This window comes from Notamacropus eugenii, chromosome 6, assembly GCF_028372415.1.
Source record: "Notamacropus eugenii isolate mMacEug1 chromosome 6, mMacEug1.pri_v2, whole genome shotgun sequence".
NCBI lineage: Eukaryota > Metazoa > Chordata > Mammalia > Diprotodontia > Macropodidae > Notamacropus > Notamacropus eugenii.
In genome coordinates, this window is record NC_092877.1 from 365,544,231 (window position 1) to 365,567,420 (window position 23,190).

A 23,190-nucleotide genomic window follows, 5' to 3' on the forward strand; every position below is an offset into this window, starting at 1 on the left:
GTTAGTGCCCTGAGTCAGCTCGTTAGCACATACGTGTCAGGCAGCCTCTGGAGATGGACAATGAGTTTGCCTCAGAATTGAATAGAAGGAAGGGAGGGGGCTGGGTTGCATCTTTGAGTCAGAATGGTGTTTTCAACCATTGAAAGAGGCCACTGCTTGGTGCAAAACTCCCTTTGGAAAAGCATATTCTCTTAGCTTCGAGCCTTTCATTCAACTGAAGCTGTTCTGTTCAGAGTGACCTACCATCTCTTCATGGCCAAGTCTAATGCCCTTTCCCCAGTCATGAACAACATTCTTGACCTCTCTGCTATGTTTGATGTTGTTGATCACAGTCACCTCCTGGACATTCTTTTCTCTCATGTTTCCTGACATAGTTCTCTTCAGATTCTCTCTTTTTAGCTTGCTTTGCTGCCTTTTCATTCATGTTATACCCACTAACCATGGATGCTTCCTAGGAGTATGCTGGTAAATGTCAGGAAAAAAAGTATGCATGAACACTAAGTTTAAGCTATATTATTAACACTTTCTCCATCACTTTCTTAAGTTTGGACAACCAACAAAATAATAAATTGGATCCTGATTTGTGTAAATCTGACAGTTGGTTTTCCTTAGCTGTTCTGAGCTAGTTTCATCTTGACCAATAATGACTTTGGAGGAGAGAACAAGGCTGATGACTGCACAGTCCTGCCTCACAAATCCAATATCTTGCAAGTCAAGCGATCACCCTCCTGATGTCACTGGTCCTCTTTAAGAATGAAGGACAGACAACACCAACACCACCAACAGCAAAGTGGGTCTAGCCCACTTGGGAGTATTCCCCAAGGGCCTGTCTTGGGACTTGTTCTCTTTTAATTTTACATTATCTCATTTAGTGATCTCTCCAGCTCCCATCTCTATATAGATGATTCCTAGATCTATTATATATCCAGCTCCAGGCTCTCTACTGAGCTAAAGTCATCTTATACTAACTGCCTCTTGGACTTCTCAAACTGGATGTCTTGAAGGCACTTCAAGTTCAATATGTCCAAGAACTTACTGTCTCTCCCTCTCCTCTAACTTCTCCCTTCCCTCTTTCCAAAATTCCCTAGGACTCTCAAGAATATCACCAACCTGCTAGTCCCCTAGGCTCACAGTCTTTTTATCACCCTCAACTTTTCACTCTCTTTACCCTACAAATCCAATCTATTGCCAAATCTTGCCATTTTTATCATCATAATCCCCCTGTCTCTACTCATAACAGCCACAACCCTAGTTCAGGCCATTGTCTCCAGGCTAATGCATTGGCCTTCTCATTGATCTTCCTGCCTCTAGCCTCTCCCCACTCCAAGTCATCCACCACTTGATACCAAGGTGATTTTTCTAAAGCATAGGTCTCCTCATACCACAGCCTATTCAGTGAGTTCTTGCAGTGGTTCCTTGTTATATCCAAGATCAAATACCAAGTCCTCCATTTGGCATTTAAAGTATTTCCTGCCTTCTAGTCTTCTTACACCACAGCCCCTTCCATTCACTTTGACCCAGCCATTTCCCATCCCCATGACTTTGCCCTGGCTGTTTTCCATGCCTGAAATGCTCTCCCTCTTCAACTCTGACTTTCAGTTTCACAGACTCCCTTTCTGCCCTGTCTGAGTATCCACAGATGCTCATGCCTTTCTCTCTGACATCCCCTTTGATTTAGTCTCCCTCTGGTATGTACCTTGTCATTTTCATGTTCTTTCCCTCTTTGGGTATATGAGCTCTTTAAAGGCATGGGCTAGTTTTTGCCTTTCTTTGGAATTTCAGAGTTTAGCCTAGTACCTGGCATATAGTAAGTGCTTAATAAATGCATGGTAACTGATTGACTCCTGGGGATGTTGTATTGTTGTCAGTTTTGGAATACTAGCCACTCATATTTCCAGTTATGGGCTACCAGCAAGAACTGCTGTAAAGTATATTGTCCAGGGAGTGTGAATAGAAAGGCTAGAACTGGTCATGTAGCCAGATTGAGGGACAGCTGATGGCCAATGTGAGCATCACACTTATATCAACAAAATGTGTGTGTGTGTGTGTGTGTGTACATGTGTGTAAAGGGTGTCCTAAAAGTCTCAGTGCAGGTTTGAGCTTTAACTTTAAAGCTGCACTAAGATCTTTGAAAAGCCACATGTCTGCATTCATGCATGAAAGTGTATGAACATTCACACAGATATGTACATGTGTTTATATACATATACACATTAGTGTGTACATACATTCTCACACATATACAACACACACATTCATCCACAATGACTTCCAGAAAGTGTCCAGAGCATTGGGTGGATCTTCTGAGGAGTATTGCTAGGAGAATAAGACCAAGAACTACAAAGGATGAGAGAAGGAGGCCATGGCTTGGGATGTGCACTGAGGAAGGGCATACCCATGGCAATGAGATTACAGATCCACTGATATCTTGGAGAAGAAATTCAAGTGAATCAATGCGAATTTTGTTCCCATTCCCTGATACTCCCTCCTCAGATTCTCTCCCTCACCTCCACTTTCTCAGCTCTGCCCCCATATAGCCCCTACTTCCTCAGATCCCTTCCCCCACCTCTACTTCCTCACGTCCCTCCTTCCTCCTGAGATGTCCTCTATTCATCACCTATTGAAACTATAGTATAATGAGTACTGGAGAAGGGAGCTTCCACACTGGAAATCACATATCCTGCCCCCAAATCATAAAACGAAGGACAAACATAACAACGACAATCATTTTAACAATGCTAGCTGCCATCCCTAATAGAGTGATCTTTTGTTTGTGAATGCTTTATCCTTTATCTCCTTTGATTACCACAATAGCCCCAGAAAATTGATAGTTCAGATTCCACTTTACAAATGAGAAGGTGGTAGTTCTGAACAACCCTGAAGCTCACACTCCACGGAAGCTCTCCTAGCCAGAATTTCAAGCTCTGAGCTCAAGGAGCTGTCCACTGCACCTAACTGCCTCTTTCTGGATTTCAGTAGAAATTTCAGGCAGAATGCAAAGTATGGTGGAAAGGGTCCTTAGGAGTCCTGGGACACAAGGGTGAATCCTTTCTGTTCAGGGATAGGATGGACTAGATAAGAGAGTGTCTAATGTCTACCCCAACTCTAAGAACTCTGAGATTTTCAGATGATTCGGAAAGCAAGTGCTAAAGCAATGCCCTCAGCTTAGACTTATTATCATTCTTTGGAGACTCCAATGCTCCGATGGATCTGTGACTGCATGATTATTATATTAACAACAACACCCATTTATATAACACTTTAAGGTTACATAAAACTAATGAAAGTTAGTGGCTAACATAAATGCTAAGACAACCAATTGCAATTTTCATAAAATCTTTGTGCCTGAAGGAACATGTGAATAATTTTGAGGATTTCATTCCTTATATTTTGTATTGATGTCAAGGTGATGTACCAGTGGGTAAGTGGAAATTTAAATACAATATTCAAGAAGAGAATTAATTCCACTCATCTTTTCCTTAAATCAGGGGCTCTTAACCTGGGGTCCACGGATCCCCAAAGGACTTAGGAAGGGGACAAAATTACATCTTTTTTTCCCACTTTTTTCTCTAAGTGAAACTTAGCATTTCCTACAATTATTTGAAAACATGATTCTGAGAAGGCATCTTGCGGGCTTCACTCATCTGTCAAAAGGGCTCACAACACAAAAGCATTCAGAACCCCTGGCTTAGATTAATACCTTCCCTTTTAAAGCAAAAAAAAAAAAAAAAAATAGCACAAAGTCATTTGTTCTTCAGAGGCCTTTCTGACTCAAGCATCTCCACCATGATTGGTTCTCTTTTCTACAAAACCCCTTTGTCCCTCACAAGTTTCTCTCCTCACAGTTAACTCTTGACTGACTAACAGTAGAAGATAATAGACAGATACAAAGCAGCAAAGCCAGATTCCTTTATTAAAATGGAAACAAAAACACCCACACCCAAGTTCAGCCCCAACCGTACCCTATTCCACTTTTTTTTTTAAAGCATACTCTCTCAAAGGAGACTTTTGTATTAGAGACATGAAACTGAACAGTGGCACCAAGTGACAGAAAGAGATGGTTTAATTTAATCATATTTTACAGAAGAAACTGAGTGCCAGAGAGGTGAGGTCACTTCCACATCGTCACACAGGTAGCATCAGCAAAGCGTTGCACCTGGGTCCTCTGATTCCCAACCTAATGCTCTTTTCATCACAGTATGCATTTCTCCAAGCACCATATCCTTGTGTTCCATGCAGAGAATGTATAGACAAAAGCACTGTAGGAAGTGGAAAGGGAACTACTATGTGCAAGGTTCTGTACTAAGTGCTTCACAAATATTGTCACAACAACACTGTGAGGTATTATTACCCCCATTTTACGGTTAAATAAACTGAGACAGACAGCTATTAAGTGACTTGCCCAAATTCACATAGCTAGTAAATGTATGAGCAAGGTTTGAACTCAAGTCTTCCTCACTCCAAATTCAGTGCTCTATCTACTGTACTACCTATGCAAATATTCATGGGATTATATGACTGGGCTGTCTAGCAATCTCGGGCACCTTGGGTTCAGATTTTTCTTTTTGACATTCCTTCTCCCCAGTATCTCAGATTACCACCCGAGTTTTCTGAATGCTTCAATTAGAAGAAGAAAATGTTTGGATCCAGGAGCAGAAAGCCATAGAATGTGGTGGTGCTGGAGGCAAGGAGGCAAGAAAATGGTAGATAAGTTCATGAAGACAGTTCTTAGGAGAGCACATAGGAAGGAGCCAGGATGATATTTCAAGTGAATTTGGAATTCTGGGAGGTCATGGGAGAGGTCTGGGATTCCAGCAGTATTTTGTAACTGGGGTTCAATAGAACATATATTGAACTTTACTTTCAGAAATCTTTGTCTGGTAACCAACCAAGAGTGAGAACAAATGTCTGAGGTGTTCCTGCTGAGTTGAACTCCTTGCTACTATCATAAAGCATCCCACCAATGGTATTTTAGGTGGTTAAAAAAGATCAACTTTGACAAGCTAAAATGTAATTTAGATTATTTATTCAATACCTCAAGCTTTAATTGGTTACTACCTGGTCAATTATGAAGAAAGGCAACATGGCCTAGTGTTTTTGGAGCTGACTTCTGAGCCGGTAATACCTGGGTTCACGTGCAGCCTCTCAAACGTTCAGGCTGTGTGACCCTGGGCAAGTCACTTAACTACTCAGTCTTTTAGGCAATTCTCTAAAATAAGAAATTGCAGGAAAATGCCAAATTACACTGGTGGAAGGAATTTTTTCACCTTGGGAGTTCTCTTGACCTTTGAAGTCACAGACCCAGTCTCTAGATATGTCAAGGGCCTTCAATAAGCATTGGTGGTGAGAGAGAGAGAGAGAGAGAGAGTGTGTGTGTGTGTGTGTGTGTGTGTGTGTGTGTGTGTGTGTGTGTAAGAGACAGACAGAGACAAATGGAGGGACAGAAAGAGACAGAGAAGGGGGAGGAGAGAAAGAGATAGAGACAGAAGGAGAGGAGAGAAAGACATAGAGACATAAGAAGAGATTCAGTCTCTTTGAACTTAGAGAATTTGCTTAAAAATTAAATTAGAGAATTAAATTAAATTAGAGAATTTGCTTAGAGACTAAAGCTTAGAAAAGTTGAGTAATGGGTCCATAGTAATACTACCACCAGTTAAGTAGTAATGACTGGGTTTGAAGCCCCATCTCCCAGACCAATACTCTCTTCAGATATCCCATGCTGCCTCTCCAATGAAAAAGTTTTGGCAAAATTGATGCCATTTCAAAAATGGCCCAATGGTCTGAGGATTGCTCCCATGATCCACTGAGATTCCAGAGGTAACGCCTGAAAGATGAAAAAAGAGGCAGTACAGTACAGCGGCAAGAGTCCTGATTCCTAAATCAGAAGATCTGGATTTCAATTCTGTCTCTGATGCTCCCTCCCTGAAAAACTGTGGACCAGTCCCTGGGCCTCAGTTTCCTCACCTGTAAAATGAAGGGTGTAAACTAGATGGTCTCCAAATCTCTTTCCAACTCTAGTTCTGTGATCCTGAGACCATACGACCTCCTCAATCTCTTCCAGATCTACACCAATAATCACCTCCTCTCATTTTCCCCAGCTGCTTCCTATACACCATTCAGCAACAGCCACCATATTGAACAACTTCTCTATGGGACTCCAGCCTTAGTCATAAGTTCAGCTTGTGAACAGCCTTATTCCACAAGCACTAAACCCACTGTCAACAGGCATCAAAGCACAGGCCCCGAGCTGATGGATGCCTGGATTTCTAAATATCAAAATTTCAAGTGCCCCCGGATTGCACAAATGTCATCACCAGGGATACAACAGTAAATAAAAAGCTGTCTCTTCACTGTCAGGAAAGGCTAGGAAGAGATATTTTATCTGTAAAGGACTAAATAGAATAAGGAGAAGAGAGAGAGAGAGAGAGAGAGAGAGAGAGAGAGAGAGAGAGAGAGAGAGAGAGAGAGAGAGAGAGAGAGAGCTGGACCATTTTCCCAGTACAAGTGGGAGTATTTGGCTTTGATTGAAAGATTCCATGTCTTCAAGTCACAAAGAGGAGAATGGCAGTGGTAAACCCAACAACTATAATTAAAACATTTTGACGTTATGTTAATTTAATATGCACCTTCTCTGGGGAGTCCAGGCAGTAGCTTGTGCAAGCAGCAACCCTGTTGAAAGATGCCCCCCACAAATGGTTCCTATTTTTTCCAGGAAACGCAGTTACGATCCTCACCCCTGATGTCAGAAGTGCATGCACCCAATTTCCACAAGCCCCAGGGCCCTGGAGTCTGAAAATTATACCTGCAGGGCAAGCATTTTCTGCTGCTTCCTCACAGCCGTCACACAGAGAAGCTCATTTAAACCCTGCCCCTCAGTTGCATTGGAGGGCATCATTAATGATTTTAAATTGCAACTGGTGCTATATCTCAAAACAGTGATAAATGGGGAGCCCTAGTCTCCTTAAAGAAGAAGATATCTGTCCTCTCATCTGGGACATGTGCTAACCTGTCCAGGATTCCTATTACAGATGCTCACATAGCAGCCCTCTCCTGTCCCTCCTCCTCTTTCCTCCCCATACTCCTCCCCCTTGTCGGGGTTTCTTGAATTGAAGGCAGTTGCCTTTGAGAAGCTCTGGAGGTGGCCCCGTTTTCACGACGGGGAGGTAGGCACCCTGAAAGGAAACGGAAGCCAGGGCAGGTCAATTTCGCCCGGTCTCCCAGTCAAACAATAGCGTCGATTTCAGGAAAGCCCCAAGTCCCTGCGGATGCGAGAGAACAGTCCAACTACTGAGCACACAGGAGAAGGGCGAGGTGCCTTCCTGCTAGCTTCGGGGCACTGGTGGGGGTGTCCCCCTCAGAACGGGGAGCAAAACCCCACCACCACCCAACAGCTGCATCTCAGGGACTCCGGCGGCGTCAACTCCCGCCGCCTGAAGTCTTCCCTTGAGCCGCTGGGTCTGGGTGCCAAGCATCGCCCGGGTGACTCACCCCACCGGGTAGCACCGCTCTCGTCTGTGAAAGTCCATACCAGGGGGATGAGTCGCTGCTTCCATGAATGCAAGACTTTGCGTGGCCCTCCCTCTCTGTCCGTTTCTCTCCTTCCCTTCTCCCCACCCCGCCTCCCCTCCTGAAAAGCCAGACAGCTTAGTCTACAGAGAGTGAGCAAAGGATGGGAGGGAATGGGGGAGGGCCACAGAATGAATGGGCCAAGATTCTGGCTCTCTCTCCCCGCACACAGTATATATTAAGGAAAACCAAGCAACTTACCGAGGTGGAGTTTGGTTTCCCTTGGCTTTGGTTGCGCCCCTCCTGTTCCTGAAACTGTAAGCCGGCGAGATGCCTTTCTAAAGCCTCCCAGTCCATAGTGGGGAGCTGAGGCTCCTCCTTGAGACAAGTCCCACTCTCCAAGGGGTGAAGCGGGAGGAGCCCCGCGGGCCCCGGGCCCGGGCCGCCCGGCCTCCCCCCCGCAGGCCGGCCTTTCTGCAGGGGGTTGGGGTGGCCTCCCCGGTGTCCTGTCAGCGGCCGATCGGCCACCACCACGTTGCCGTTGTGCCTGAGGTCCGGAGGGGGATGGAGGTTGCCATTGGGGACCGGGGGCGGCATGACGGTGCTCCGGGCGCCAGTGCCGGTGCCGCCGCCGCAGCCGCGGGTGGGGGGGTTGCTGACGGTGCTCTTGATGGAGGTGGGGGGCTTCACCCCCCCCAGCTCCTTCGCGCAACTCCTCCCGTTGGCCGGCTTTTCATAGCGGTCGTGCCCGGCGGGCTGGCCGTACTCCCTGTACCCTTGGTCTTCGGTATCCTCCTCTTCCTCCTCCTCCTCCTCCTCGTCCTCCTCTTCCTCTTCCCACTCATCAATCACCTTCTTCTGATAGACCTGGAAACCCTCCTCCTCCTCATAGTCCTCCAGGGCCGCCACCAAGTCCAGGCTACCTGGGGAGGAGGAAGAGGAGGGCGAGGAGGAGGATTTGCACTCGGAGCACGGGGTCACTTTGCTGGAGTTGGACCGTGAGCTGGAGCGGCTGCTGCTGCAAGCGTCACTGGCTAAATCCATCCCATCCTCTCGGGAATCCTGGGCGGGAGCAGAGAAGGAGAAACAGTGAGAAGGAGACACAGTGAGCAGGAGACACAGTGAGCAGGAGACACAGTGAGCAGGAGACACAGTGAGGAGAAAGAAAGACTGGGGCAAAACAAGCCACCAAGCCGGGCATGCACTGGGAGAGAGACTCCCTCCTGTCGGCCGGCTGGCTGCAAGGCGGCTGCTGTTGCTGCCGGTCCGGGGAAATCAAGTCTCCTCCTCCCCTGTCCCACCCACCCCCTACCCCCGACCTCGGGGCCTGGAGGAGACCGGAGCAAACCCGAGTCCGCTTCCCCGCCTCCCAGGACTACACTTGGAAAGTGGGCCCCTAGGCTGAGGGCAGAGGCGTCGGGGTTTCCTTTCTCACCCCACCCGGTACTTCCCCCCCCCCCCCCCATCCCGCCCCGCCCCCTGCTAGTCCTTCCTGGGGACCAGAGAGAGACTGAGGAGGGTGACTCTCGGAGACTTTTAATGAAGAGGGAGAGGGGAGCGGGAGAGGGGAGCTGCTTCTCACAGTTTCCCGATTGGAGCTTCTCTGCCACCCCTCCTCTAAGAAACGCACCCCCAGACCCAAGCTTTCTGGATCCAGCACTTTCACATGGTCTTGGAGGAGAGGGGGTACGGGCACGAGCCGCGGGCCAGCCACTAGTTTGGTATTTTAGCGCTTGCTACCGCAGCCCCATTCTTTTCTCGTCTCCTCCCGGCTCCCCAAGGCAAACTGGGGTGTGGGGGGCGGGTCAGTGTGCACGAACAACTACGATCGCGACTTTCGGCGAGAGAAAGCGGCACGCGGGGGGATTGGTCCCGCCTTCCTCTTTCCTCCCCCACCCCGCCCCGTCACCAGTCTGTGTCTGCACCCCCAGCTCCCAGGCCAGCCCGGGCGCAGGAGGTATCTGCCCGCTCGGGCTGGGACCAGGCTGGGGCTGGGACTAGGCTGGGGCCGGGGCTCATTCGCCTCTCACCGGGCTCGGCTCCGCCTCGTGGCCAGCCCGGGTTCCCGGCTCTCCCTCCTCCTCCCTCCAGCCCCGCCAGCCTCGGGTGCCCCCGCCCTGAGCCGGCTCCTGGCCAGCGGAGAAGCCAAGGCACCGGCACCGCCACGGAGAGATAGCTTCTTACTGGGGACCCAGGACCCGTCCCGACTACAGAGCATGCCCAGATCGGGGCCTGGGCGTTTCAGGCACGCAGTCCGCTCCTCCCGGTTTTCGCTGCAGCTGGGATAGGGGTGGGGAGCTCGGCAGAGAGATTCCGGGGCCGGGCCGGGCTGGGGCCTTGAGCCTGACCCCTGGGCGGGGAGAGAGAGAGAAAGGGGGCGGGGAGAGGTGGCACCTTGGGGAAGAGCCCCTCAGCATCACTGGACTTCCCTCTCGGTGGCCAGGGTTCCCTGCCTGGGTCTCCAAGTGTCAGCCAGTGTAGGGATGCCACACATCTGCAGGCAGGCAGAGGCACACAGGCGTACACACACGCACTGTGGGAGGGAGAGTGGGGCCCTAGCTCGAGACCCGCGCGAACCTCACGGTTCTTGGCCCATGCAGTCTCCGGGCACCGGAGCCAGAGACTCGTTTGATCCCTGGCTATGGTCCCAACCGAGGACTTCAGCTTGCCCCTACAGCATCTGGCCCTCGAAATGCTCCTTCCACTGGCCCTGGGTTGGTGCCAGGAATCTCCCCAAACGGAAGTCTCCTGAAGTCCCCGAGTGACCCCATGTTGGAAGCTCCCGTTTGGGAACCCGGATGACGTGCGCTCCGTGTTCACCATCATTTCCCCTCCCACCCACCAACCTCCTGGCAGCTTCCTCTCCCTGCTTTGCTTCCCTCCAGTCCTCCCCCACCCCCCATCCCCTTTCAAAGTTCAAGTGCCGAACCTGTTGCTGGGTGGAGCTTTCCTTCTCTGCCTCCCATGTCGGGGAATACTTAACTTCTGGGAGGAAAGAAGGGTGCAGGCTTGGTCCTGGTACACAACATTCCATCTGCCTCCATACCTTTGCACCGCCTAGCCTCTAGTCTCAAAAACACTCTCTCCTCACCTCTGCTTCTGAGAACCTCTTTGGCCTTCGAAGACCAGATCCAGTGTCCCTTCCGATGGGAAGGCCTTTTCTTTGACTTCTCCCAGCTGTTAGTGGTCTCTGTCTCTGGAAACTACTTGGCGTTACTTTGTAATCGTGTATCTCTGCCCTGTGGGCAGCTGATAGAGTGCCGAGCCTGGAGTCACAAAGACGAGTTCAGATTTGGCCTCGGACACTTACTAGCTGTGTGATCCTCCGCAAATCACTTAACCCTGTTTGCCTCACTTTCCTTATCTGGAAAATGAATTGTAGTATCACTCCAGTATCTTTGCCAAAATTTGCCTAAATAGGGTCATGAAAAGTGGCACAGGATTTAACGGAAGTCCTGTAGAGAGTTGGATAGAGTGTTTGACCAGATATTGGGAAGATATGGGTGCCAGTCTTATCGCTGGCACTGCCAATTCTGTGACCATGGGCTGGTAGTACTGAGCTTTGCCCCTGAGGTTGGACTCATAGAACCTGAGGTGCAATCCAGCTCTGCCATTTACCTTGGGCTTCATGTGTAAAATGCGGGAATTGGATGAGATGACCTATGAGATCCCTCCAGCTCTCACAGGCCTTAAATAGGAGATACCACTAGTTTTCTCATCTGTATAAAAAGGACAACCCCCGCCCCTGCCCTCACTTCATAGGGTTACTTCAAAGCTTAAATGAGCTCTTGTTTGTAAACTACTTTGCAAAACTTAAAAAACAATCACCATATAGATATTGGTTATTACAACTGATGTCTTTGAGAAGACAGATTGTCTTATTTTTTATTTTTTCATTCCCTGTCGCTAGAACAAACACAATACTTGCCAACAGTAGCCTCTTAATAAATACTTGTTGACTGAATGAATAAATGAGGCCCTTTCCAGTTTTGTTTTCAGGGTTATTTCATTCAGGCTGGAAGGTTTAAGGCTAAGTATATTTTCAGGGAAGGAGTCACCACAATCTAACTTTGGAAATACCCAATAATCTCAGCCTAGGAAGTACCCTCAGTCTGCAAGCGGCAGATAAGTGATTTTGAAAACTGCCACTTAGCTTGCAAAGATGCTGGTAAAAGCGTTTTGCCACAGTGCTAAATTGAGAGCAATCGATTTTTCTCAAGGTGTTGGATCCAGTCTGGCTCAGCTAAACCAACTCTCCTTTAGATGGCCGAAGAGTCTTTGGATGAGTAGGAATGAGGAAATATTTGGAATTCTTTAAAGGGGAGGGGTTGCTGCATTTACATTTTTTGCTTGAGGAGCCATTGTTTTTAAAGATTTCTGGGAAGCGAGAGGTCTTTCCTTCTTTGGGCTAAGTCTCTGCTAGGGAAGATAGAGTTGACCATTAACTTTCCTAATGTCTGGGTCTTGTAAAATAGCTTGCTTAAGCACTCTTTAAAAACAGAATAACTCATTATTACTTTAATGTGGCTCTTTTACGGTGGTTTCCATAAAATGGCTTGGCTCATGATATTAACGGGGCTTGATTTTGTCAAATTGTTGAGCCTGGTGTCAACTGACTGCCGGCCGATCATACCACAGCAACTATTGAGTTTAACACCCTATTAAAGGCCTGAGCTAGCAGAGTCACTAGTCAGTCCTCGAATGAAATAACTGTCTTTCAAGCCCAGCACTGCCACTCTTAGGGCTCTAAAAGTCCTGCAGGCACAAAGATAAACAAAGCCTGATTAAGTTCAGAGAAAGTACTTTGGGCCCATTTTTCACCCCGAGGCCCTCCTTCCCTTTTCTATCCCACCCCAATGAAATCCAGTCACCCCTAAGCACAAGGTCTGCCTCATATAGAAGGCATCAAGTGTGGTGGACCTAATCAACATGACTATGTTTATCTACCTCTTGACATTAGCCATAACTAGTCAGTTTCCTCATCTGTAAAATGGGGATAATATCACTTGTAGTACTCTCTTCCCAGAGTAATGGGTGTAAATTCCCGTGAAAACTTGAAGAATTTTTAGTTTCTTCCCAAAACCACCTCCTGCATGAAGCCGGAGGGGCCTCACAAATGCCAGTGCCTCCTTCCTCTCTCCCTCTCCAGAATACCTTGTATTTATTTGGGGTATTTGTTGTTCAATCGTTTCTCAGTCATGCCTGACTCTTCATGATCCCATTTGGGTTACCTAACCATGAACATGGTGTCTCCTTGGATGGAATAGAAGCTCTTTGAGGACAGGGCCTTGCCCTTCTGTCTTTATATCTTCACAGGCACATCTAACACCTGTACACAGTGCTTCAAAATGTCTGTGGTTGATAATAGCCATTGCAGGGTTATGTAAGTGTGAGGTTTACTGCTGTTCTATCTCCTTCTCCTGTTCCCCATATGTAGGGTTACCAAAATAAATATTTAAAACAAAATGACACAGAACAACCCTAACCCTCTGACTCCCACTCTGACAGCCTTCTCATCATCAAAAGGCCACCTCCTACAGCCTTTCCTCATTTCTCAATATATCAGTGTCCTCCCTAAAAATCTACTTCGGAGGTATTTCCCATTTACTTTGCTGTGTATGTGTTTTCCCTCCTTGATAGAATGTAAGATCCCTCAGGACAGGGATTGTTTTGTTTTTGTCATACTTTGACAGCACCTGGCATGTGCCAGAGACCACAAATGCTTGTTCAATTGAATGGATAAAATATTGGTCAGGTCATTTACATACCTGGCTGCTTGATGTCTTTTCCCACATGGTAAACATTCAGCTAACAAGGCAACCAATCAAAGGATTACATAGTTGGGAAAATAACTCTACTGGGGATGGAGTGGGGGAAGGGTGATTTATAAGATACTGCTAAATCCAACAGGAACAACTTTTGAATTATCAGTACTGTTGAATTATTTCAGAGGGCTCAGACATTCTAGATAGGCTGAACTTGTCCCCAATTTCACCTTCGTCTCCCAGGGGGCCTACTGGCCCACTTTCCCTCCCAGATCCAGTCTCTTGCCAGCAATCAACTTACCTTTGCACTAGAAACTCTGGCCCCTCCCAGATGTGAAGGGGATTAGAGAAAGAAGGAGAGAAAGAGGAGGGGGGGAGAAAAAGGAGGGTAAGAAGAGAGAGAGAGAGGAAGAAGGAAAATGAAAAAGAGAGAAAGAAAGAGAGAGTGAGAGAGAGAAAAGAGAGAGGAGAGAGAATGAGAGAGAGAAAGAGAGAGAGAGAGAGAGAGAGAGAGAGAGAGAGAGACAGAGAGACAGAGACAGAGACAGAGACAGAGACAGAGACAGAAATATGAGCTAAATGGGGATGTAGAGCTTACATGCTTACACTGAGGATTTCTTTTTCTTCTAACTTTTACCTAAGTGATTTTGGGACCTTTATTTGCTGCCTGACCCCTCAGAGGGAGGAATTAAATAAGGATGATTTAACATACTTATGTTGGAATCTAACGGGGTTATTTGGAGTTTTGTATCCCCAGCACCTAGCACATGGTACCTAGCACGTAGCAGGTGTTTATAAACATCGGGGTAGAGAGGCTAAATTTAGAAAGTATTTTACAAGAATGGAGTCCCAGAAATCCAGCTTTTGGAAACATACAAAGAATCTTAGTCTAGTGAGGTTAAGATTTGCTGGGCATCACACAAGCAGTGAAAGGCAGAGCCTACATTTGATCTGGAATCCTTTGACCAGATCTGGTGCCCTCTCCAGGGGACCTTCCTATGTCTATTAACTAGTGAAAACTAATCCTAAATCTGCAGGCCCTCAAGATTACAGGTAAACATTTCAGAAAATGGCCCCCTTTTCCCAACTCCCATCCAAAGAAATTCTCTGGCCTCAGGCTATGCACTGAGGCATATTTTATTTTTGCAAAGGGAAAAGGAGAGAGCTGACAAGAGTACTCTCTCTCTCCCCTCTCTCTCTCCACCTCTCTCTCTACCTCTTTTACACACACACACACACACACACACACACACACATACACACACACACACATTTCACCTCCTTTACCAATTTAAGTGCAGTACCATTCCCCAAGCTAATAATTTAATTGTGCGAAGCAAAGGTCCCTTGGGTCCCTCAGTGTCCTGCCTAACCAACCACAGCTTGGTACAAAGAAGAAGGCGATGGAATGGATTGGGGGCTTAGATCCCAGTCCTAGTTTTGTTACTAAATAGTTTCGAGACTTTCTTTTCAAGACCAGCTCAAATCCTACCTTTAGCACAAGGCGCCCCGAGGCAGTTAGTGCCTTTGGACCCTGACCTCTGAGATAACTTCCTCATATATCTGTAGGTACATAATTGTTTACTTGTCTTCTCCATTAGAATAGAACCTCCTTGAAGGTAGGGGCTGCCTTTTGCCTTTTCTTATATCCCTGGCACACAGTAAGCCCTTAATAAATACTGCCTTGTAGAATCATAGATTAGAATTGGAAAGGACCTTAGAGACCACTCACTGCAACCTTCTTATTTGACAGATGAAGAAACCGAGGCAAGCAAAGGTTGAATGACTTGTCCAGGGTGATGTAGCCAGTATGAGAGACTTCCATTTCCTTATTTGTAAATCGAGGGGATTGGCACCCTCTGACTGGGGGATGGATAAGAAAATTATGGAATATAAAGATAATTTATATCATAGGCTTTTCAAAGAATAAGAGAGATTCTATGAAACATGAGAAAACTAATAGGAACTGAAGCAAAGAGAAGAAAAATAGAAATGAAGAAAAAAAAGCTATGCAACAACTATAATAACATACAGCCCCAACTGGATAAGTGGAATAACTGATCTTGGTCCTAAGGAGGATTAAAGAGATGTAGCTTCTCTCTGTCTTTTTTTTTTCTTTTTTTTGAAGAGATGAAAGACTAGGGGACCTATGGGTACTGAATAGTGCACATTCTGTCACAGATTGGTTTTGATTAAGGATTTTCTTTTGTTAGGAGATCCACTGTATGAGCTGAAATCGGGCATATCTGGAAAGGACTACTCTAGGAAAAAAGCATGGTCAGGTTTTTTGTTTTTTGGTTTTTTTTGGTCTAGACCAGTGATTTAGCAGTTTTAATCAGTTAGGATTAAAGAAACTTCTTCAGCCAAAATTTATGAGCAACTATTCTGACTAGTAATCTTAAAGCTGCCCTGGGGGACACTTAGAGGTTAAATGACTTTCCGGGGTCATACAGTCTGTATATTCTTAACTTCACGTAACCCCTGAATAAATGAAACATTAAAAAATTGAGTCATCATGGAACTGAGAGACGGACTGTTTTGCTTTAATAGGGAACTGAATTAGAAAGGCAGCTAGGTGGCACAGTGGTTAAAGCGCCAGGTCTGGAGTTAGGAAGACCTGAATTCAAATTCAGCCTCAGACACTTCCTAGCTGTGTGGCCCTGGGCAAGTCACTTAATCCTGTTTGCCTCAGTTTTTTCATCTGTAAAATGAGCTGGAGAAGGAAATGGCAAACCACTCCAGTATCTCGGCCAGGAACACTCCAAATGAGGTCATGAATAGTCAGACATGACTGAAACAACTGAGGGACCACAAAAACTGATTTAGAGACAGCAGACTAAGCAAACACTTCTCTAGATGGATCGGTGTTAAAAAATCAGGGTTTCATTGAAATCAGTACTAGATGTGGCTTTCCTCAAGAAAGATATTATGGCATACTTATCAAACCTCCAAAAATAATTAAAAATAATGAAACCCAATGCTGGTAGGGTTATGGAGAAATAGGTATACACGTTCAAAGCTGGAAAAACTGCAAACATGTAGAAAACTTTTGGAAAGCACTCTGTCATTGTATAGCAAATGTTACCAAAATAATCATACCCTTTAACCTTATGTTTTCATAGTTGGGAATATACTTAGTGTAGTCAAGTACCAAAAAATTGCTATATTTTCAAAAATTTTCATAGCAGTATTGTAATTATTAAAAAATGGAAGCAAAGGAAACATTCAACTAGGATAATGGTTCAATAAATTAATTTTAAAAATTCAATAAATGGTTCAATAAATATTGTAGCAACAAATGGCACAATATGATAGTGGAATACTGTCAGGCAATTAAGACCAATAAGTATGAAAAATATAGAAAAAATCTAAAAAGACTTAATAAAATAATGCAGAGTGCAAAGGTAGAAGCAGAAAAATGATATATACCCTAATGACAACCATAAGAGAGGAAAGGTGAATAATAATATATGGTCAAAGAATCCCAAGGGAAACAGAAAACTGGTTATACTTGGTGCATTGAAATGAATTCATTTAGATGTAAATAGTTATAAAGTAAGTTTGATTGGTTTTATTGCTATTTACATGGAGTATTTTATAATTTTTTTTTAAAAATAGAAAGATATAAAAGAAATGGAAGCCATCCAAATAGGATAAGCAAAAGAATGGCAGTGGAGTTAGGGATTGCCATATATGGACATGCTGGAAAGAATTGGACTCTTTACTTTGGAGGAGTGAAAATTCTTTAAACAGAGGCTCTGGGTTTCTAGATTCCAGGTGTGGGTGGACACTGGAACCATAAATTTTGAGTAAGGGATTCTGAAGAGATAGATCTATAATAATATTGTGCCTGTGGGAGAGGGATGCATTCATTGGGGGAACTCAGTCACCCGAATCCAACTGCTTCCTGTCTAAATCATGAAATGAAGTTACAGATAGGCAGTTATTGGTGTAACAGATAGATAGTTGGGCCTTGACTCAGGAAGATTTCAGCTCAAATAATACTTAGACATTTACTAGCTGTGTGACCCGAGGCAAGTGATTTAACTTGTCTCAGACTCAGTTTCCCCATACATAAGATGAGGATAATACTAGTTACTAGATAAGAGAACTGTTGAGGATAAAGTAGGATGATAAATATAAAGCATTTTGCACAAAGGAGATAGAGAAGCAGTTCTCAAAAGAAAAAAAATCCAAACTATTAATAGTCATGAAAATTTACTAATTAGATAAATGTAAATTAAAGAAACTCTGAGGTTCTCTCATACCTATCAAAAAGAAGGAAAATGGACATATTGGAAAGGTTGTAGGGAGTGGACAAAGGCACCTTAAGTCATTTTTTGGTCAAGCTGTGAATTGGTTAAGCCATTCTAGAAAGCAATTTGGAATTATGTACTAAAAGTCATTAAACTGGGCATTATCTTTTGTAGTAATACAAGTTCATCAAAGAAAGAGGAAAAGGGTCTATAGAAATAAAAATATTTACATCAGTTCTTTTTGTGGTGACAAAGAACTAGAAACTAAGTCTATTCACTGGGGAATGGCTGAACAAATTATGGTATACAAATATAATAGAATACTCTTGCATGATGAAAGGGATAGTTTGTGAGAAACCTGCAATAACTTGTATGAACTGATGCAAGGCAAAGTGAGAAGAAACAGCAGAGCTATTTATTATATAACAATATTGTAAAAACAAACATCTTTGAAAGACTTAAGGACTCTAATTCATGCAGCCACCAACCAAAGGAGGGATGATGGAGAGTGCTATCCACAGAAGAGATTTTGGATTCAAGATACATCATAAGACATATGGTTTTGAACATGACCGATGTAAGAATTTGTTTTGCTTGACTATATTTACTATGAGCTTTTTCCTTTCTTTCTTCTTTTTTTTTTAATATGGGAAGAGGGGAATTGGGATAGAGAAAATGCATTTTTGTTCATTGAAGAAATAAAACTAAGTTAATGCTCTATCAACTGAGAAAGCACATGCAAAGTGCTTTGCAAAGCTTAAAGTGCTGTATAAATGCTAGCTATTACTATTCTTAAAACTATAATAACAAAAGAATTTTCTAAATTTTAAAGTACCATTTAATTCAGTTCCTTGAATTATAAGATGGGCCAGGTGTCCAGCCCTGCCTCTGCTACTTCTTATCTCCGTGACCTTGGGCAAGTCTCAGTTTCCTCATTTGTGACAAGTGATGGAGTTGGATTAAGTAATTGACAAAGTCTTTTCCATATCTAAATTCTAGGATTGGACAAAGCCAAGAAAGGCAGAGTATCCTTTTTATTCAATCATTCTCTCTCTCTTCTCCCATTTGCTTTCTTCTTTTCTTTTTTTTCCTCCCTCTTCACCACACCATCTTGTCCCATTATGTCTTGTTCAATAAGGGTTGACCATATGTGATTTTTAAATGCTCTATAACTCCTAATTCTTTCCATTAGAGCAGAAAATCAGGAATTCACTCTAATGTTAAAACCATTTACAGGTTAAGTAATTTTTTCTAAAGTAGGAAAAAAGTCCTACCAGCTCTAAATCATGATACCTCACTATAATGTTAATGTTTGCAAAGCTCCTTTACTTATTGTGACTCTGACAGGTGATCAATACCATATCAGCACTGAATGTTCTTTTCAGGTATTCGATGAGCGATGATGATGAGTGATGGCCAATTGACCACCTGGTCAAGAATTGTCAACTCCTTTTTATTGCTTTTATTTTGGATAAGGTATGTAAGCACTTTGCAAACCTTTAGTGCTTAATAAATAGGAGATGCCATAACTATCATTACTTTTGTTAACTCCAGGTTTGGGAAGCATTCCTTGTATAGGTCTGGCCAGGAAATGTCAAAATAACTAGAAAAGGGAAAGATGATGTTAACTCATTAAGGAGAACAATAAAATGTCTAGAGAAGAAACACATAGTTTATGTTTATTATGTAAATTTAACACAAATAACATGCCCTAAAACAGATGGCCCTTCTAACTATTTCTGTACATTTAGATGTACCCACTTAGTGGTACATCATGACTATTGCCTTAGAGACTATGGGAAAATCATATTTGAAAGAAGTTAGATGGAACCTCAAGAGGACATCTAGTCCAACCTTTATATTTTACAGATGAGGAAGCTGAGATCTAGAGAGATTGAGATGCCCAACGTCACACAAGTAGCAGGTGGTACAGCTTAGATGTCTGCCTAGTTTTTTCAACTTACTTTGGAGTACACTTTCAACTGTCTCACACATTATAACAGACTTCACAGAAACAAAGCTTTTTTGGGGGGAGGGGTCAACTTTGTAATTAACTTAAAAAACTATAAGCATCCTCTATTAATTAGTCAATCAATAAGCAATGGTCAAATGCCATATACAATTGGTTCCACCTTTGTGGCTTCTCTTGTATATGCCCTATTCTCACCTCTGATATGGCAACCCTGGTGCAGGCCCTCATCCCCTCTCACCAGGAGTATTTTGATAGCTTTTCTGTCAGGCTCTTTGCTTCCAGTCTTGCTACAATTCAGCCCATTTTCCTAATTTTCAAGTCTGACTAGCTCTCTCCATCCTGGGCCCCTACCTCTACCCCTGTGGCCAGTAGTCAATAAATCTCACTGACTCCATGTTGGTTCCAGGGTCAATGATCCAATCCTCTCTTTGACTTTTAAAGCTCTGCATAACCTGGTCCCTTCCCACCTCCAATCTTTTTACTTTACTTTCCTGGATCCAGGGACACCAGATTCCTTGACACTCTATCTCTGGACTTGGGGCATTTCCACTGGCTGTCCATCCCCCATGCCTGGAATGCTCTCCCTCCTCAGCTCTGCCTCCCGGCTTCCTTCAAGTCTCAGATAAAGTCCTGTCTTTTACAGGAAGCCTTTCCCAACTTCTCTTAATTCTAGTGCCTTTCATCTATTGATTATTTCCAATTAAGAGGTGCTGTGGATAGAGCATTGGGCTTGGAAACAGGAGGACTCATCTTCCTGAGTTCAAATCTGGCCTCAGACTGTGTGACCCTGGGCAAGCCCCTTAATAATGTTTACCTCAGTTTCCTCATCTATAAAATGAGCTGGAGAAGAAAATGGCAAATCACTCTAGTATCTCTGCCAAGAAAACCATAAAAAATGGGGTCACAAAGAGTCTGACATGTCTGAAATGACTGAACAAGTGCTATATTCATATGTGTGTATACATATATACATACATATACAAAATGTGAATTAAAGGTCATGATGGGGGAAAGCATTGAAAGTTAGGGGGACTAAAGAAGGCTTCAAGTTAGAGATGGTGGAGGAAATTCAGGATTTTAAGAGGCTCAGGCATGGCGGATGGCCCCTGCAAAGGTCCAGAGATGGAAGAGAAAACAACTTATGTGAAGAACACAATGGGTATTTGTAAGTCAAGTTAAGAAGCATTTCTAAGTACCTACTAAGTGTTGTGCTTAACCTGTAGCAAGGAGCAATATACCATTGTCTCAACAGAACAAACTGACATGAATTATCTCGGACCAAGTGGTTGACTGTGACTGGAGATCTAGACATCAGCTTCAGAAGGCCAGGCTTAGGGGGTGACCCCAGATATCCACAGGTTATCCTCTCTCCCAGTCTCAGTTTCCTCACTTGTAAAATAGAGTGACGACAGCTGCGGCCCCTACTTCACAGCTCAAATGAGGAAGCACTTTGTAAACCTTAACAGGCTAGATAACGTGAGTTTTGACAAATAGTGTTGGGTGCTGGCTATGGGTTAAAGAAGGCCTTTTTTTTGTTTATTTGCTTTTTTGGGTTTTTTTGTGGGGTCAGGTTTAAGTGACTTTTCCAGGGTCACACAGCTAGTAAGGGTCAAATGTTTGAGGCCAGATCTGAATTCAGCTCCTCCTGATTTCAGGGCCAGTATTGTGTCCACTGAACCACCTAGCTGCCTCCTAAGGAGGACTTTTTCTTCCCTGCCATTGACAGAGACACGTTTTAATTTAATACTTCTCGAAAGTCATTAAAAGAATCTCAACCTTCAGTCCTTTTTTTTCTCTCTATAAAACCATGGAATTTCACTGTCTCAAAAAGAAAAGAATTTCCAGAATAACAAATAAAAGGCAAATTCCTTGGCAGTTTTCAATGTGTGGAATACGGCTCCCAGATGGAGGGTGATTACATAAGAGTCTATTGAGGACAAGTGATATTGGAGGGTATTGCAGTTCATGTCACAGTGGAAGCATGCAGTGTGGCTGGAGGCAGGAGACCTGGCTTCCAATCTGGACTGTGGAAGTCATGAGGTTTCTGCATGTCCCCTCACTTTCCACATCTGTAAAATGAAGGGGTTACACTGGAGGATTGCCAGGGCCCCTCCTAGCTCTCCATCAGTGATCCTCCTATGACCTGGAGAGTTCTTTAAGCAATGAGAAATTTGTCCTCAATGGGATTAGTTGAGGTTAAGACAAATATGGAAGTTAGGTGGCACAGTATGGAGTGAGGGCCTGGCCTGGAGTCAGGAAGACCTGAGTTCAAATCTAGCCTCAGATACTTACTAGCTATGTGACCCTTGAAAAGTCACTTAACCCTGTTTGCCTCAGTTTCCTCATCTGCAAAATGAGCCGGAGAAGGAAATGGCAAATCATTCCAGGATCTTTGCCAAGAAAACCCCAAATGGGGTCATGAAGAGTCAGACATCATTGAACAAGGTGTTGGGATATTTTTTCCATTGAAGTGGTACTTCAAACTGGGTGTTAGGGTTGTAGAATCATAGACTTAGAGCCAAAAAGGGACTTTTAAGGTTACTAGACCAATTCCCTCTTTCTACAAATGACAAAACTGAGGCCCAGAGGGGATGTGACTTGCCCAAGGTAGTAAGTGTCAGAGTGGGATCTGAATACAGATCCCCTGACTTCCATAGGATCAAAGAGTTAGAGGAAGAAGAGATCTTTGAAAACAAAGTTCATGTTTCCAAAGTTTCCCAGATTTTCTTAGGTTTCTCCTTCCCCTGCCCCAACCCTCTCCACCATAGGTCTGTACTTGTTCAGTCTTGTCTGACTCTTCTTGATCCCATCTAGGGAATTCTGAGTAGAGATACTAGAATGGTTTGACATTCCTTCTCCAGCTCATTTTACAGATGATGAAACTTAGACCAATAGGGTGAAGTGACTTGCCCACGGTCACACAGCTAATATGTGTCTGAGGTGGGATTTGAACACAAGAAGATGAGTTCTCCTGACCTCAGGCCTTTTCGGGACCCAGCTAGTTGGGTAACTCAGCTCTCCCTCTCCTCTCCAAAGGGAAGTAAATTTCCAGTTAACTTGGAGTTTATTGTGTGGATTCCTTCCTTCCTTCCTTCCTTCCTTCCTTCCTTCCTTCCTTCCTTCCTTCCTTCCTTCCTTCCTTCCTTCCGCTCATACATTGAACCAGTGCATCTTGGGTCATCTCCAGTCATCCTGATGAATACCTGGTCACTGGATTCAGATGGCTCTGGAGGAGAAGTGAGACTGGTGACCTGCATAGCCCTTCCTCACTCTAAACAAAGTCAAGTGCAAGTTATGTCATGATTTCTCTGATGGCGTGGTCTTGTTTGGTAACGAAGGATGAACACAATCCTGTGAGCAGATGCAGCTGGTTGAATGGGGACCCTGGGTAACTCAGCTCCTGCTCTCCTGTCTGCTACCCCTTCCCCTTCCTTGTCCTCTCCAAAGGAAGGTAAATTTGGATGGCCAAAAGATGCCCAGTTGACTTGAGTTTTACTGGCTCCTCTCCTCTCCTCCCCTCCCCTCCCCTCTCCCTCCTCTCCTCTCCTCTCCTCTCCTCTCCTCTCCTCTCCTCTCCTCTCCCCTTTTCTTTCTTTTCACTTGTCCTGTCCTGTCTTTTCCCAAAACCTTAAACCTACTGCTCTCTGAAGATGGGATGCCAATGAGTCCCTGCATAAGGGCTCTTCTGGAC

General features: G+C 44.5%; 1 protein-coding gene across 5 annotated transcripts in view; it reads right to left on the minus strand.

Moving 5' to 3' along the window:
- The window catches only part of SCHIP1 (schwannomin interacting protein 1), a 200,360-nt gene that overhangs the window by 146,960 nt on the left and 30,210 nt on the right, over nucleotides 1–23,190 (minus strand). For 2 of the 5 annotated variants that reach the window (XM_072618613.1, XM_072618614.1), the window contains exon 2: nucleotides 7,768–8,568. In XM_072618613.1, the coding sequence (XP_072474714.1) occupies nucleotides 7,768–8,568 (801 nt within the window). Of the gene's footprint in view, nucleotides 1–7,767; nucleotides 8,569–8,825; nucleotides 8,892–9,536; nucleotides 9,644–9,690; nucleotides 9,781–23,190 lie in introns of those variants that run through there. The other 3 variants (XM_072618615.1, XM_072618616.1, XM_072618617.1) reach the window with 3 other exon arrangements.